Source organism: Megalops cyprinoides, chromosome 15 (assembly GCF_013368585.1).
Source record: "Megalops cyprinoides isolate fMegCyp1 chromosome 15, fMegCyp1.pri, whole genome shotgun sequence".
In the NCBI taxonomy this organism is placed as follows: Eukaryota; Metazoa; Chordata; class Actinopteri; order Elopiformes; family Megalopidae; genus Megalops; species Megalops cyprinoides.
In genome coordinates this window covers 17,254,217-17,272,597 of record NC_050597.1, presented here as the reverse complement: position 1 = coordinate 17,272,597, position 18,381 = coordinate 17,254,217, and the positions used below count along the sequence as shown (strand labels likewise).

At 37.4% G+C, this 18,381-nt stretch overlaps 2 protein-coding genes across 2 annotated transcripts in view; one reads left to right on the top strand and one right to left on the bottom strand.

Annotated features, from left to right (window-relative positions):
- Nucleotides 1-18,381, top strand: part of mcph1 (microcephalin 1) — a 38,107-nt gene that overhangs the window by 13,108 nt on the left and 6,618 nt on the right. The window contains exon 12 of the mRNA XM_036547250.1: nucleotides 507-584. Within this exon, the coding sequence (XP_036403143.1) occupies nucleotides 507-584 (78 nt within the window). The remainder of the gene's footprint in view (nucleotides 1-506; nucleotides 585-18,381) is intronic.
- angpt2a (angiopoietin 2a) lies at nucleotides 2,579-18,342 on the bottom strand. Its single transcript, XM_036546562.1, has 9 exons — nucleotides 17,849-18,342; nucleotides 9,085-9,240; nucleotides 8,144-8,256; nucleotides 5,960-6,192; nucleotides 5,634-5,761; nucleotides 4,492-4,593; nucleotides 4,042-4,208; nucleotides 3,118-3,248; nucleotides 2,579-2,993 (listed from the first exon to the last, which is right to left on the bottom strand). The coding sequence occupies exons 1-9, from the start codon at nucleotides 18,122-18,124 to the stop codon at nucleotides 2,833-2,835; spliced, it is 1,467 nt and encodes a 488-aa protein (XP_036402455.1). The 5' UTR covers nucleotides 18,125-18,342; the 3' UTR covers nucleotides 2,579-2,832.

Genomic DNA, 18,381 nt, shown 5'->3' with positions numbered 1-18,381 from the left:
AAGCCCCTATGATGCCGTTGATTTGAACCAAATTGAAGGAAATGAATCCATTGAAAAGGGAAAGAGCATTATAGAATGTGGGACTCACATCTCAAACCTCTTCAGATATTATAGACTAGAGCCTTCCATACTATCCTTTAGAGACACCACGTACATGAAATCAATCTTGCCACTAATACTAAGTCTAATTCTTTGGTGATCTCTCAAATTTATGAAAAGAATTTTAATAGCTTTTTAATAACTAATCATTTTATATTTTATATTCTAACCCCACCGTTACAATTCAAGTGCATGCTGTAGGCAAGTGTAGTCTGACTAATGGACCTATTTTCTAAACCAGTATAGACTGCAATTACATAGCTGCATACATTTTTAAAACCAACATTTTAAGTGTAGAGAGAACTGTCTCATATGGAGTCTGAGAACAGGTTAGTGTCCTGAATACTCATTAATAATGCTGTGTGTCAGCATTAGGCACAAACTGAAAGTGCTTTTTATCTGGACAGATCCTGTGGAGTCTGGAACATGGGCAGTGGATGTCTGAGGAACCCTATGAACTTTCTGAGCATTTCCCAGCAGCGCCTGTAAGTATTTTAAAATATATGTAAGCTGCACTGGTGGGAAATTTCACAAAAGTGAATATACAGATTAGTTGTGTGAGTTGCGTAGTTGGTGAGGTTGCATGATCACCAAAGGCAGAGATTTTTGTTTATGAAATAAATGCTGTAGTCAGTATACAGCTGCTTTGTAGTTGCCTGGAAGATCACTAAAGTCATTGCACAGCTCTCAAAAACTCAAAAAATCTTTGATACTGGCCTGTTTTAACTTGTTTTTCCAAATGAAAATATAGCATTTATTTTTGGCTTGGAACTTATTTTTTTCCCAACCATTTAAAGATGAATACATGTTATTATTAGAAATTAAGGACTTTATTACAGAACTGATTGTTCTGTTTTCATTAATTCATCATCATCACTGCCTCTCTAACATAAGCCCTAAATGTACCTTCAGCCAGAGCACTGTGATAGAATATAGCAGGTAGGAAACCTGTGAAAATTATTGCCATTCATTTTTTTTCTCAGTTTATTTGTTTACTAATTTCCTCTGTCAGCTGTGGAAGTGACCTCTTACTGAAAGGAAGGTGAATCCATGAATCATCATCTTCCTGCCATCTGTTCTATGTGGTCAGTGTTGCAGTCAGGGTTTTGAAAATATGTCTCTTCTCATTTCCGTTGCAAATGATTGGCTTCCAGGCCGTAAAGCTAAGGTAAAAACACACAGATTAGGTCTTGTAGACACACAAACGAGATGCTTCTTTCCCTTGGAGGCTTTAGAGCTCTGTAAGGTCATGTAGCATTTTTTACACATTACAATGTGCTTTGTGAACATTTCTGGAGCTTTTACAATACAATACCATTTTTTTAAAACATTCCTCAGAGTCTGGCAATGACTCCAGTGTAGTAGTCCTTTGTGTGACTTCCTGCCAAGAAGCAAAAAGGATGATGACTAGGCAGTGAATTTCCTGTTTATTTTGCATGTAACATGAGGTCACCCAACATATATGAGTGACACACTTCTTTTGGTTCTGTTCCTGAGATTTAAATTGTGACACTGTCAAGAAGTACGTACAATAACTCTGTCTTTACGTGGTGCACCTCAAAACAAACCAGAGTTTGATGTTAAACAAGAATTTCTGAGACGCGTCTTTTCAGCCATTTCAACACCGATCCAGATCAGATTTCAAGTCTACTCTGCTGTTGTGGGAGAATTTTACTGGAAAGTTTAAGGAAAATCAATGTGTTAGTTTTCAATTTAATTGTTACATATACTATCGTGTTTAACCTTTTGAAATGTATTTTCTAAACAATGATACATTTTGATTAAAGCAAGGCACACATATTGCTTGAATGAATGGGTATAGCCCCAGTAAACTCCTTGCCTGACTATTGTACCTTTTGTACATTTCTTTTGCACCACTTCTTCATGACATTATGATGTGTTATCTGTAAAGTCAGGTGGTTGCTTCGTGATCTTTGATTTCAAAACCAAAGTCAAAAGCTCGAGTACATGTTGAAGATATTTTTTTCCAAGCACTGAGATGAATGATGATTGAGGGAGGAATGGCATGTTCAGATGCCTACTGGATGAAAGTATTGGCCTACATTTCTGAAATGATTGATGCTGTGCATTCAAGCCTTAAATGTTAGATTTGCAGAGTTACTTGTGAATTTCCTCAGTTACATTTGATCTGTTTATAATGAAGTAATATACACTGTGTAAGCATATATAGTAAATAGTAAATGCACAAAACAGTACATTCTTAATATACAGAACAGTAATTTAAAAAGATATTTCTCTTAACCATATGAAGTCAGACATGTAATTTATACAACTAGTATTCATTGTTTCCAGAGAAATTTTGGTAGAAAGCCCTAGAAGCTTGATAGTCACATCAAAATAGTTCCCAAGGCTTCTTTTGAACCACTTGTCTACAAAGAACTGGCACTGATAGGCAGGAGGAGGTTAGCCAGAGTGACCTCTTTGTAATAACTTGTGGATTACTTATCTGAAGGTGGTCTGTATAAAAAGAGCCTCATAGTTCCACTTTTGTACTTTTCAATAAATATGAGAACTTTTCATTTCTAATTTTAAGTCCCTTGCCTGGCAGTCCTGGTAGTCCTGGTAGTCCCAAGCCAAGCTGTTTCTGAATTCAAACATGCCATGAACATGCAGAAACTTAGTTCAACAAACTATTGCTCTTCAACTAACACAGTTTGAATCTGAAAGCTTGGATGTGAGAAAGTAAGCACAGGTGCCTCGACCCAAGTGTCCTCAGAAGTCAGCTGGTCGAATCATCATCACAGTGGATTTTAGTGAGTAGCCTGAGCCTTTCCAGTAGTACCACTTGATTCCATTAAAGCGGTTTGTGTTCTGGCCTAACTGGTAGTATACTCCATTCAAGTTAGAAGGACCACAGGCATCAAACCACCAACCTGCAAAGGGAGAACATTAACAAATAGGTTTGGTATGTGATGTTGGGATATTTTAAAGATCGCAATGAGAGACACAATGAAAAGAGGTATTAGAATAAAAATCAGCTAATGACATTGCTCTTACCTCCTGTTGTCAGCTGTGAGCATTTGCAAACACATTTGTCATTGTCTGCATCTTTAGTACTAAAATCACTTCCTGGTTGACCAATGCTGCTAATTTTGCCTGCTGTTCCACTGTAGCCTTTAAGGTGTATCCTGTATAATTAAAGACGGAGAAACAATTTAAGAGGGAAATCCATAATTTTTGTTGTAAGGTCACCCATCTGCTGCATGACCTATTATAACAATATGCATATTCTTCAGTGGAAGTTTGTGCAGTGATGCTTCAGTACAGCTTTGCATCTCTCCAGTGTGTCTCAGTGCCACACTTAGATAACAGGCATTTAGCCTACATAATTTACTTCTCTGGTTTAAAGAGGGTAATGTCTTTGATACACATTTGTTGCATAATGTGGTTTTCATAAGTTTCTATTCTGAATTTAATCACAATACAACAGATAAATCCTGAAAACTCTCTGTAAACTGAATCATCGAGGATTTAATATTGTTTTAGGATTGAAGTGGACGTTATGAATAGAGGCTACAAATATAATTTTTCACAAAAAGGCATAATTATGCCATAATTATGGGGTTAATAAATATTCCTAAGTTATTATTAATGTATATGTATTTTTACTCCGGTGTATTCTTATACATGAAGTGCTCTGTGCATGTGCAGCATTGTCATATGCACTATGTGATTGGTTGGGACTGACAGGACATGAACAACAGCACGACGCCAAATGGGCAAAATGTGCGTCTATATATTATGTAAGATAAAGTTAAATTAAAATATCAGGAATAGTCGAAGTAATAAGTGTGTCTACTCTTTTAAAAAGAATGTGGTTTATCTAGTTGACACAGGTTACATAAGATGGTTGGTGTGTTTTCAGCTTCACGGCACCAGAAAGGAAGTTTTGAACACATACACCAAAGGGTGGATCGTCACCTGTAGTTTTGTGCCTCACTGTTCAGGGAAAACTGGTCATACTGGGAGAATTCCATGTTTCCTTCCCAATCCTTCAGCTGGATTCTCAAGACGTACGGTTTCTGGTTGGTCAGTTGTGAAACAAATTCATTACCAAGCCAGTGTTCACCCGAGGGATCACCAAACCCCTGATGGAAAATAAAAGGAAAGCAACTGATGCATGAAGTCTGTATGAGATGTTGATATCCTAACTGGCTTGATGGCTGAGTGTATTTGACATTTCCATTGCTGGTACATACAGCTGGCTGATTGATATTTCTTGACCTTATCAGTGTACAGTGCCTGCAAGCATGATGCATATTGGTGTCCAACAAGTGTGTAAATGGAGGAAAAAAAGCAGTGGCAGTTCCCTTTTTAAGATTACTCCAAGTAAATAAGGGATGACAGCGTTCGCACCAGAATATGTATTACCGTTTTGTACTCTTTCCATGTACGATGAAAATCAACGCTGCCATCGAAACGTTTTTGCATTACTGTCCATCCACCGCCAGATGTTTCCATGTCACAGTAAGCCTGGGAACAAGGAAAGGAACTTAAGGCACAAGTCAGATTACCCGGTTTAACTGAAGGTGCAAAATATACTGCAGGACTACTTGAATTAATATGTGTTGTTTTCTTCATTCTGCTTGGCTTACTCACTATTTACAATTGTATTCACTTTGCAATAAGGGAAAGGTAGTATTAGAGAAACTACTGAAACTTAAAATGAATATGTTTGTAGGTCCGTAAACATTCATGTCTGGAAGAGTAGAATGAAGGCAGCATAGTAATATAATTCAGGGCATTACAAGGCAGTTAACCATGGGTTCATTCATATTGCATTGCATAGGTCTGCATTCCACTAGTGTTTATCTGCATGGCTCATTCCTTTTTAAAGGCTGTTGTTTAAAGTTTAAGGTTGTTGTGCTTGTTGCTCACTCAACAGTCTATGCTGGAACTTCAACAGCACATATTATTTCAGATAGGTAAAAGACCACAGAACCCAATCTCACAGAACCTGTTTATCAATATTAAGCACAGTTACAGATTCTGAACAGATATTTCTATTTATACACATGTAAACAATGTATGCAAAATACACAACAGAATGCTTAGTCAATAATATACTATTTGGTTGACAGTCTTCAGTTGCAGTATCTTTAGAATGAAGGACAAGAGACTTTAGCTTTGTTCTTTATATTGCATGGTCGTATCCACCTATAATGTGAAATTCAACTAGCATCAGAAGACCTACCATACTATTAACAGTCCTTATTGATACGCTTTCTGATTTCAGGTTGCAGACCTAAACACCCCCCCAGTCCCAGCACAACAGCTTTGTTTACAAATATTCTGATTTGGTCTATTGTAGGACATCCTACTTCCTCAGCCTCAGACATACACTGTGTCCCAACCTGCCCCCCCCCCCCCCCACTCCTGTCACTGGAGGCCCCTGCAATGTGAGGAAGTATTTCAGAGTTTCTGTCTGCTTCCCCAGTCAGTGTATGCCTTTGATGCAGACAATAATGTCACATTTGGAGCACACGTGTTTGAACGCATGTGATGTATCATACCTTTATCTGTTGCGTGGTGTTGGGGAGGGTCAGCGGGTAGACGCCGCTCTGTTTCTTTCCTGACTTGAAGACTGCAGCACAATCTGTGTACACAGTCAGGCTTTCTGGAATCATGACCGATGTTTTCACTGAAGGAACATAAGAGCATAATTAGCACGGTAACACACTATTTTGTCGAATATGACGGCCATTTCCTACTCATTTCACTCTTCTGAAGGTCCCTCCCTGCTCATATTGCCCAGGTGCTGGTGACTAAACAGTCTGCTTTCATGCCCTGTTGTCGGACTGAGTGTAAATAAGCAGGATAGGGCCCAGCTGTTACTCACTGGTGGGGACAGTCATGGTGGAGATGAGATTGTTGACGACGTCCAGCAACTCCTGCTGCTGCTGCTGCAGAGCGGAGTTATTAGACGAGGCGGAGTGGAGCTGCTTCTCCAGCTCCTTAATGACAGAGGTCTGCCTGAGCACCAGCTCCTGTATCTGCTCTTTCTCCTCCTTCAGGACTTTCAGCTCTGTCTGCCGCTGCTCCTCCATTTCCTCCACCTTCTTCTCTAGGAAACTGAGGAAAACAAGGGATAAGTCTCAGCATCGCTCACTTCACAGCGCAAACAAAACCCATGAGCGGTGCCCTCACAGCAGGTGGCTATAAACATCTTTTCCCAGAGGAATGGGATGACTGAAGACACTGAAAATATTTTTAACACGAGTGTAGTTTCTTCTGGCCTTTTTGTGAAAAATTCTCGTTTTAATGCAGTGCAGGCTGCTTATCATGATGCCATCTGTCTAGGGCGATTTATTACAAGCAGTTGATTCTTAAAAGTAGAATTCCGGATGAACTGATAAAACGGACTTTTGCTTTAAACATTTTTCTTTCATGTAACTGAGAAATGTCTTGAGCCAATTTCTTCTGACATGGAACAAAATGCAATTGAATGTACTGTGCTTTTATTCTGCCCTTTATTACATACCAAAAATAGAAAAATGACTCACAAGAATTATTAGAATGTCATTGTGTGAATAGCTGGCGCTGTGTGGTCTACAATGCCAGGGTGCACCCAATGTCCTTAACTAAATGCAAATATAAAATAATTTTTACTCACTTAAATTTTTGAGCATCTATGTGATAGTCAGTGCTGTAAATGCTATGAATGTGCTTATGTATTTTATTTACTTTATTTACTTCATTCTTGAAGATGGTCATTTATAATTTCAAATAGTGTAGTCTGGGGATTTCTTTGTTAATACTCATCTCTATTGTATGTCTAGGTGTCTTTTGATCTTTAGAAAGCATCTTTTTCTTGCCATGTGAATATATAAATTTCTTTAAGAAAAATAATAAGTGGATCTGATATACCCGTTGGGCTTCATTACATAATAACTGTAATGAAATGCAGGGTAAACTGCTCCTTGCTAGGAGCAAGTGTTGTAGCAGTCATTTTCTGGCTCTGATGTTTTACAGGATAAGCAAGCCCACTTCTTGACTTGTCTGGGCTTGGGGCCAACCTCCTTGTTGAGGTTAGCAAATACACTAAAGCCTTTGGCTTGCCGCAGGTGTAGTAGACCTACAACAAAGGGGGGGTCAATGGAAATGTGTTTTTACACTGCGCACATCCAAACTACACATAATGGTTCCAGCTTTAGTGGCTTCACTGCTGATGCCAATTACCTGTCGCTGGTAGAATTTGATATCATGTCACCTAGCAACAAACACCGGGGATCTATACAAGCAATGCTTGAAACATACAAAAAGCCAGGGGGCACAAGTTTACATCAGGCTACAGCTACCAATCCAAAATACACACCCACGAGTTTATTTCCCAAAATATGTAAAGCATATCAAGCTTTTGATCAGTGTGACCAGGGATGTGCTTTGGTTTTCACTATTTTATGATAGTTTTTATACCTCCCAACATCTAATATTGAAACAATTAACCAATTAAGCTACCTGCTGTTATTAGGAAAGATGTAGAAATAGATTGCCAAGGGTAGCAGTCTAATCATAAAGGTATGCCATGTGTTCAGTGAGAGCTTTCTAGCTCAGAACAGACCTGGCAAACATTAACATAATAATGTTTATCATTTACAAGATCTATACTAAACTGGCATAATAACATTAATGCTTTGATTGAAATAAGATGTTTGCATTTTGTTCTTGTTGTCATTTTCCCGAATTAATGCAGCAAATATTGGCTAATTGTCTTTTCAGTTGGCATTTAGCAATTGGCTAATTGTCTGTTCACTCTCTAGATATCTAGTTTCATTACATGTCTTGTTAAGATTTAATCATGCAATTTTGCTTCCCGCTTGATAGTCGCACCTGCTTGCCTTTCTGTGATCTGCAGCCCAGTTTTGCACTTGTATTTGTGTATGGGAAAAAAAATTCTTTTTTTTTTTTGCAAAATTTGCATCCTCATACATCAGATTAAGATGACTGCATACTACATTAAGCAGTTTCATTTAGACTATGAAGTTTGAGCACATCTGTAAAGTATATATTTCAATATACTTACTTGTTCTTTTCATTCAGTTTCCCTATCTCATTTGTTTGTAGAAGAATCTGTGTTTGCAATTTGTGAGTATTCTCAAATAGCTGGCGTTCAAGTCGTGTTGTTTGATTCATAACCTAAAAACAAGCAAGACAAAGTTTGTTTCTTTTTTTCCCACACAGGCACAATGTATGCACAGTTCAATAAATGTTGATGACAAATGTTCAGATTAAATAAAGTAAATAATATTTTTAAAGATCATTTTTTAAGATATCTTACATCAACACCTCTAACATTACACAGTTTACATCATAAGAATTATGTGGAAAACCTAAAGAGTATATTTAATGTTATATTTATAGAAAGTATTCTCTCTTTTGAAATTGCACTTAAACTTGACTTCCTAACTGGAGATTTATTATGATAAAATCCAAGAAAGGAAAATAAGAAAAAAATTCTGGTTGTCCAGCAGACAGCCTGGTCTAGGGGGAGGCAACCCTAGTTTGTAAGTGCCAGAGATGTTTCTGGGTTTTGTTCTAGTTGAGCTCTTGATGACTTAATTTAACATAATTACTGATCCAAATTAATTAATGTGATTCAGTCTGAATGACTGTATGCTGAGTGCCTTGAATACACGGTCACCTGCATTAATTTAGCAAAAATAATGAATCCAATTATGTGACAAGAGTTGGGATTGAATAGAAAACCCATAAATATCTCATGCACTTCAGGACTCAGGTCACCAACCCCTAACCCAGTCATATTGGTTGTTCACAAAAAAAAAAAAAATATATACATATATGTACTGGATATTGATTTTGATAATTCTCCTAAAAATGACTGATTTTATGTTTTTTGGTGTATGTGTCAGGGGTTTTTCTCATAACGTGGTATACATCATTGTTTGGATTCCTTTTTCTGCTTATCCAATGAGGATATTATGAAAAATTGAAAATCAGCCTTACCTGCGCCTCTACATTTGTCAGCTTGCGTGTCTGCTCTGCTGTCTGAGTCAGCAGGTTGGCTCTAATCTCAGTCATGGTGGCAGTTTGATTGTGTACAGCATTCTGTTGGATTTGGACTATCTCATGCTTCACATTCTCTTGAATGTAGTTCTCCAGCTGCAGCAAAATCAGGCAAGAAAATCGAGTTATTCAGACGGCTTAAAGATGCAGTGGAATATGAATTGGATGAGGACCTCAAACACACGGCTCGGAAAGCTGGCATGAAAGAAATCTGTTTGTTATAGATTGGTGTATGGACTGTCATTGCTTCATCGTTGTACTGTATTATTCTCAAATAATATTCAGAGTTGTATGAAACATTTTAAGGGTAGGCCTGAGGTGCAGTTACATTATTTCAAAAAAAGCCGCTGTTGCTTCAGAAATAATAGAACTCTCTGGAGCAGAACCTTTTTGTATGTGCAGAGATACTTCTCCAGAGATACAGCAACATTTTTTTCTGCTAGGAAATGTTTTTTTTTTTAATTGTGCTTCAGCGTCACTGTAGACCTATGCTATGTGTTGACTCATTTGTATTTACTGACAAAATAATTTCAAAATATTCTGATTGAAAATAAGCTTTTTTTCACAGGCTGTACAAATTTCACTTTCTACATCGACAACTTTTTTGACAGAAGCAATTTTTTACAAGTATGTAATAAAGAATTTCACCACAATGTGTTGTTATTGGATTAGATTTTGTGAAATGTATGAAGCTAGGAAGCTGATATACCAAATGATGGTGGAAGTAATAAGAATTCCCAACATGCCACTCTAGAAAACCATTCTCCTCCTAAACTCTTGGGGAATTGTTTGGCTGCAAAAGAACAATTCCAATTTTGTAAATACTGTTGAATTTAGAAGTGTACATTAGGGCAAATTGTGGTGGTTATTCTTGTTGCAGTATTTTAAACAGTATCTTTTATACGTACTGTCAGCAAAGATGCATAACAGTCAGCTGTCAGAAGTATTTCCTCATGTGTGATTGCTAGCCATATGCATTGCTGGATCTGCATTGCTTCTGTGTTCATTGGCTCTATTCATTCCTCATCTTGCATAATTGCACAAACTTCTTTCTATTTGTTGTATTTTATACCTCTTTATTTATTTTATTCAATTTATCCTTTGTTGTTTTGATGTGTGCCGGACGGTGCAGTTGTGACACTCAAATTTCCTTCGGGATTAATAAAGTATTTCTTATTCTTATTGATACTAGAATGATTGCAACAAAAATAAAACCACCACAGATCAATAGTCAGCAGTTTATGATGGGTGATAAAGTTTAAAATCAGCTCTCTCTGCTCAAAATGTGTTTAACGATCAAAAGCCAATGGAACGTTATTTTCAGTTTGCCATTTTTTCCATCATTTGCCAGTGATGATGTCAATAAAAAATCCCCTGTGCTGTGGTTGATGACAGCTTCAGTGACAAGTCTCTTCAGGTCTCATACAGTCTCACATGGTTAGAAGGGAGCAAAGTTCGCTTCAGTTTCATTTGCTACAGTTTCATTTTGGAGTACTGCAGAATGTGGTGTGTTTATGGGTATTGTTTGTTTGTCTTGTTTGTTAGACCTGCGTAAGTGCAAATCAGATGACTTAGGTCACCTTCCTGCCTTGAGTTCCTTTAATGCAATTGGGTCCAAAGACTAAACAGGATGGTAATGATGACTGAAAAGTTGCATCCTTTCATGCAATCATCTTTGTGCTTTCAATGTGAGAGGAAAAAACAAAAAAAAATATCCCCAAGTAGGTAAATCTAGTCATTATCATGTAATAGTGACTCTGAAAAAGGTACAATTTTTACGATGGGTCAGGCTTTAGGAAATAGTCCATATGACTGTTACGCTCACCTGATAAATGGGATGGGGGAGGATTACATTGGAACATGTTTTCATCAACTGCTAGTTGAGGATTTTGTTAAATGGACAAAACAACATTCATGTTGTGCTCACACAGCTTTATCTATGGACTATGAACATGCAGTAGAAGTGGTTGAGAGAAAGACCACTATCTTATTATCTAATAAATGTTCCCAAATTTTGTCAATTCTCTGATATAATCATATGTTATGGTTGGTTGTGGAAGAGTGTCATCCATAACTGGATTGCCAGAAAGGAAATGTCACTGTTTAGAGTGATTTATCATTTTATAATAATTATGCAAAAGGCGATGTTTGATTGAAGGTGGTCTTAGCGATAAGTGCTTGTTTTTCTTATAACTGTAGTTTTCTGGGGGAATGTATTTTTACTGGATTCTATTCCATGCAACCAATGTTATGTGAATTTGTTTTTATGTACAGTGTATGTGGGTTGTATACATGTATTTGTGAAGAATTACACTTGATTAATTTTACAAGATATACTGTATATCAAAATGTTGTCTTTTGTGTTCACATTAATAGTCACACACATATGTAGATGTTCACTAATAATTCATATATACTTGGGAAATTGATGGATCGGGACTGCAACTTAAAAAGGATATTAGCCCGATGTGAGCTAGTGCAATTAAATGGTGAAGACTGTAATAAATTAACTACATGTAATGTTTGTATGTGATCTATTATGGAGGCTACGCTTTTGAAAGACAAATATACTATCCTTAGAAAACAGTTTCCCATGGTGACAGTAATGAATTGTAAAGCCAGCAGCTGCTGTAATCAGGTCTAATTTTGTTTGTCTTCCTTTCTGGATGTCGATTTTGTTTGTTTTCTTGGAACCAAAGGCACGTGGGGGTGGAAAAGCATGTCATTGGAATTGCAAGCAGGACATTCCATTGACGGCTAATGAACTAATCAGTTGTTTACTCCACTCCTGACTTTCGGAGGATATTATGAGGAATGTACTGTTTGTTCTTGCCATTCACCCAAAAGCGTGACACAGAAGTGACGCATCAGTTTGCTGTCACGCGAATTAACCGCAAGTAAATAGTTCTTTCACACAGAGCAACAGTCAGTAATTTTTTTTTGTGCTCATAAGATGAGGGTTCTGCTTGTGTCAGTTTTCCATATGGTTTATTTGCTGCAAGGATAGTTTCAAATATCAGAGATTGAAAAGTGAAACTTTAACTATTATTGAAGCAAGGTATTTAAACAAATTAACAGAGGGTATTTTATTGTTTACCAAAAGATAACAAAACATGTTTGTGATTACTGTCTGATGCATTGTTCTCTCTACATAAAATAAATTGCCTCAAGAATAGTTCCATAATTGCTCAGTTGTGAACATTTTGTGAGTTTAGTTGACTGTACTTGAGCTGATGTGGAACAATATACTAAGCATCATTACCTGCTCATCAACAAGCAAATAACTGTTCTGAAATAACTAACAAACAAAAACAAACAAGAAAACACAGTCTGTGTACTTTATTCAGTGTTCACTGACATATTGCTTCCAAGCATTTTGTTGTTGGAAGCCTTCATTATTAATTACCAAAACAGGTGTCAAGACTGAATGGCACTCCTGAAAACTTAAGTCGATAAAGCTAAGTAGATGCTGTTACTTCATCTGTCTTCTTTGAAAGAGAACTTTTCAGCAATTCTGTTGATCTCAGAACATTATTAGGAATACCCGAATTATATTGTCACAGTTTTTTTTTTTTTTTTGCTTTATCATGCAAAGCAGGAGCTTGTCCTCCTTGAATTTAAAGGATAGATAGAAAATGTATGATTGTGTGAAAATCATTAATCTTTGCAAATGTCCAATAAATGAATTACTCTTAAACACCATCAGGACTGTAAGTGTGTGTCAACAAATTGCTTTTCATTGTAATGCAGCCTAAGGCTTATTTGCCTGAAAGATTAATTGCAAGGCAGTTATTCCCCTCAGCATTTGGTCTTGGTGCTGTCAGTTGGATAAACGAAGCCTGTGAAGTAATGAAAGCCTAATTTACTGACAAATATTATTATGGTGTTGCAAAGCACATCTTTCATTTAGAATAAGTCCAGAATATAAAAATCAATATCCTTTTGAAAAGCTGTTGTGTGTGTGTTTTTTTCTTTTCCTTGCTCCCTGTAATTTTTTTCCTTCACAAGTCTTGACAGAGGCCAAACTTCAGTCATGTCTGACACACTTTTGGTCATAATCTGTGGATATGCATAAAATTAATTAATCAATCATTAATTAATCATATATATATATACTTCTGTGGGAGCTCATGGCTATCTCTGGCAACACCTAACCATGTCCAGTATGGTCACGAAACATGATTTGCTACATTAGCTTTCAAATAATTGCATGATGACCTTATATTTTGTTTGTGATATCATCACCCAAGGTAATAAGTTATGCTTATTATGGTTGTGAAATGCATTATTCTCAATAGGCAATAGCTTTTCAAAGTCTCTTCATCTCTTCTATCTCTTCATCAGTTTATATCTGGTACATTTATAAACATGGCCTCCAGATCTGCGCATACTCAATGTCATAGCCTCGAGCCATACTCAACCACTCGACCTTTTTTCATCCTGTTGTAAATTGTTTTCTCATACTGTTAATTTGTTTATTGATTTTGACGTAAGGCTAACCTGGACTTGTATTGTTTATAATGCAAGAAGTGCTCTATACCATAGCTCAAGTCATCAGTAATTTAGTAATAAAGCCTTGTGGTTGCCTGCAATTTCAAGTATTCATTGTTGTTAGGAAATTAAAAGTCCTACAGTCTGAACAGATTATGTGAAATGCAATTATTGAAACTGATCCTTTGAGAGTGCCTTTCTGGCTATACTGGCATCATATACATGATTATTCATAGGAAATCTCCTTAAAACAGCTGCGCATTGCCGGGCTGCTCATGGAATATTATGTGACAAGCCCTGAAATTTATTTTAACAAATTTGGAGAAGATATTGGAGTGCGAGTCTGTTCTGGTTCTGGTAGTCAGGCCTCTCACATGTAAGTCAACTGAATCTGTTTAGAAATAGCAGCGTTCAGTAGATCTAAGTCTATGAACTTTCAGTTTACAAACTTGACTGTATTTGTTAATCTCATCTCATCTCATCTCATCATCAGAAGTGTTTGCTGAGGATGGATATATACTGACAGCCACATGTCACTCAGTGATGTGGCCTTGCTGATGATTGGCTAGCAGGGTTTACGATCAGTGTCACTATGCATTGTATATTGCCGCTTGTGAACCCCTACAATTATAATGGCCAGAGGAGTGTGTCCACAAACTTAAAAGTGCTTTCAGCAGAGATTACGATGAGGAAAGACAGTCACAGGCTACTTACATGTTGACTTTTAAAAACTGAAATAACAAATGTTTCTCATGTTTACATCAAACTGATGCAGCAAATTATTATGGACTGATTAGGGATAAACCAATGGTGTGGTTCACTATTATTCAGAGTGGCAGCTTAAATACAGCTTAAGATGCGTTTGTTTTTACGGCTGTCTCTTTGCTTCTTCTTGTGAGGAAGTATCTCAACTTGTACCGCTCCTTGTAATGCACTTGCATGTAATTTGTGATTGAAGTCCCAGTAATCATTTGAATCCTCCTTATATCAGCTGCTTCTCCAGTGGGTACTGAGTGAATGTGCAGTGAAATATTTTACACAAACACAGATTTTCACAACATTATGTGAAAATTTATGAGTTAAATCTGATTCCTTTACAATCTTCATGTTAATTTCTGCATACAAAAAGAGGTAGATGCATAATAGGGTTACTATGCTGCTAATATGTGTTGAAATGCAAAAATGCTCATATTAAATACTATAGCGGAAATACATTAGCGGAATGCACAGTGACCACCATTGTTTTGGACAGCATTGAAAATACTGTTTAATGAAATTTCTGACAGTTTGATTTGATAATAGTCTTACTTGCTAGCTGACAGGTAGTTCAACCTTTTATGTGTATGTGAACAGCATTTGATTACCAATATGCATACTGATTCAACAAAAGGTGTTGTTAGACAACTATATCCAAAAAATAGGAGCTGCCATTTATTGTAATACTATCCAGCTATGTACATGTTTCACCAAGTTCCTGAAATGAATACAGAATGAATATGAGTAGGCAACTGTGAGTCTGCTGTTTGTCACAGACAGCGTGTAGTGTCATCAGCCCACTGTCTAAAGTAATTATGTCAAACATTATGTGTGGTGTATCTCAGAGGAAGACCTGTATGTTGCTGCTGTGTTGTTCATTATTCACCATGAAGTGTGCTATTATATCCATAGTATTCTGTAGTCATAAATTTAAATACATATTGTCTGCTTTTTGTTACATGGAGATTATTGTATTATGGTGGCACTTTATTTTCAGTGGGCCTCGTGGGCATACATTGCATGTGCAGCATTGCAAACATCTACATCTAATAAGTACATTTACATTTACACGTAATCATTTTGCAGACGATTTTATCCAAAGCAACTTACAAGTGAGGCAGAGTACAGCACAAGCAAAAAACCATATAAGGAGCAATATTAGAAGCGCTGCATGACAAAGTTTCAATAGTTGGCCAGACAAGGTACAAGCTAGCTGGTACATATATGAGTGCATGAAACCATATATAACCATATATATATTTTCAGGATAGCTCGGAAGAGCTGTGTCTTGAGATGTTTCTTGAAGATAGTGAGGGACTCAGCAGAACAGCAGAAGTGTGGAAGTTCATTCCACCATCGGGGGACAATGGTGGAGAAAGTTCTAGAAAGTGATTTTGTGCCACGATGTGACAGGACCACCAGATGCTGTTCAGTAGCAGAGCGTAGTGGTTGGCTTGTAGTAGTGAGTGCAGGAAGGTAGGTGCAGTTTTGTTGGATGCTCTGAATGCAAGCATCAAGGCTTTGAACTTGATAGGGGCATCTACAGGGAGCCAGTGGAGCGAGACAAAGCAAGGTGTAACATGGGCTCTCTTCAGTTGATTGAAAACCAGAAGCGCCACCACGTTCTGCATCAGATAATAAGCATAGCATAGCATATGTATGATTTTTGGTAGATCTGCCTGCATTCACTTGCCTTTTCTGTGCAACAGGGTTTGGCTTGCGGTTGCGAGATAAGTTGATATTTGGTTGCACTGTAAGTAATATTCCTGCAGTCAACACCGAATCTCTCGCATTTTATTTCAATGTTGCTAATATTTTGATAATAGAAAATGGAGTGAAAAAGACAGGGCAGTTGCACTGAAATAACTCCCCTTTCATGATAAGGAGAAATCCACTGGCATGTCTGTTTCTGTATCCTCACTAACCACAACATTAATTGAAACATTACTGTCACATTTGGGTACACTCTAGAAGACTATGAATCATAACACCTCCCCAAGACATCATCTTTGTGCAACATTGTGATCATTTTCCAATTGCAACACAATGATATGTTGTCTGTGGAACCTCAGGTTGAATTGGTAGCATAGAATCAAAGTTTTGTGTAGGTGACCTGGACGGACATCAACTGGTGTGACACGTTCACTCAGGATGAAATATGTGGAAAAAGAAGTGCAAAACAGATCAGTTACTAAGGAGGTCCTATCATGATGGTCTTGGTAGGATTGTAGCCATCCGTTCGTCTCTAGCGATGTCACAAACTTGAACCCCTGAATCCCACTTGTTGCCACCTGTCACTTCCTGTGAACTCATCTGACAACACTCCATTGAGACATAATGTCTATGTATTGCTTGTGAGGCACTAGTTTTTTGCCTCACAAACTTGTTTGATACTCACTGGACATTTGTGGGATAGGATGGGATAATGCAGGTTCAAAGAGCAGTGAACAGGTGCAAGGCTCTTCAAGCCTGTGTAAGAGTAATGGGATAAAGAAAACCCTACAAGCTAGTATCTGTAACCAGGTGCAAAGCATGCATCACAAATATGTGATATAAATTGCTGTGGCCGAGCACACTAACTTGTGACTTTTATAGTAAACTTGAGGTTTGCTTGAGCCCAATGAATTCTACCAACCCTGAAGCAGTACCTTAATTACTTAACCCCAAATTTACTCAAGGAACATCAACAAGATCTACCCAAAGAACATGAGGAAGGCAACTTACATTCGATATCTTATCCCTAATGACAGAAGGCTCTAAGGACACTAGTGTTTCACACCAGTATCTCATAAGTCTATACCGAAAATGTTTAAACCAATAACTTTTAAAATTTATCCGGTTTTATTTTGAAATGGTAGATTAGAACATTATAGTTGCATAAAGCAGTAAATGCACAGCGGACTGTGAGAATTCAAACTAAGTAAATGTTAAAGTTGTTTGGCTAGGGTGAAAAATGTACTTTAATTTAAAAGCGAAAAGGTTGACATTTATACCATTTATCAAACTGTGGTTACAATGTCCACAAATAAGCAGAGAAAACATTTTAAATTTTACATTCCTCCTTTTCATTTATTAAAATTTAGAATAAAGTTGTCAAATATAAGAGTGGAAAATGGACTTAAATATGACTAAAAAAAGTCCCAAAAAATCAACTAAAGACGGGCACATGCAAATACTTCAACTGATTAAAACAGACACAGCTTTTTGATGTGATTGTTTCGTATGATAAAAGCTTTTGCTGGTAGTCATCGTGATGTCAAAATACACATACTCCTAATACTAACATCCAGTATGCAGGTGGTAGAGTATGAAATGGTTTCATTGGCATTGTACCGGTAACCTTGCAATAGGCAGCACCCAGCACTCCACACTCTCTCTTGCCCTCCTTTCTTCCCAACCCAATCACAGCCCTTTTGAGACAATACAAAAGGGTCACCAAAGAGGTTCAACCACCTACCTTAAGAAGCCACTGAGTGTTATTCTCCATGATGGTCTCCAGCTGCTCCAGTCTCTGGACTGACTCATTGTGCTCTGTAGGGTCGTCCTTTTGGAAAGAGTTTGTGTTGGGGCTTGTGGCAGCCCGGCAGTTCTCTTGCTCTGGCAGTATGAAGGTATAGCTGCACTGGCCAGTATGGATTTGGTACTCTCTCTTACCGTTCATGTCTAAAATATTCTTGTCCTCTATTCCAAATGCGATGCAGAAACCTAAAACCAGTAAACAAGCATGCCACATTTTTTGTCAAAAAAGCACTGCTTATATTTCTACAATTATCTGACAGAAATGGCTGCAAAAACCCAGGAACTCTGTTTACGCTCCTCAAGTATAAGTTTCAATCAGCTTCTTTTTCCCTCTTTGAATCTGAGAGACCAGTAGTCTTCTGCTCTGGTGTTCAGGTTTTTTATATTGCAGCAGAGAAGGAGTGGACAGAAAGGAGGGGTAGTTCCACTGTGGGTTTCTAGTCACCAACTGCCCTCTTTCCTCTTTTATCA

Coding starts and splice junctions, on each gene's coding strand:
- angpt2a (XM_036546562.1), bottom strand. CDS start 18,124: ATGTGGCATGCTTGTTTACTGGTTTTAGGTTTCTGCATCGCATTTGGA. Junction 4,209..4,491: donor CATGGAAAGAGTACAAAACG/GTAATACATATT, acceptor ATTTTCCATCAG/GGGTTTGGTGATCCCTCGGG. Junction 2,994..3,117: donor CTCACAGCTGACAACAGGAG/GTAAGAGCAATG, acceptor CTCCCTTTGCAG/GTTGGTGGTTTGATGCCTGT.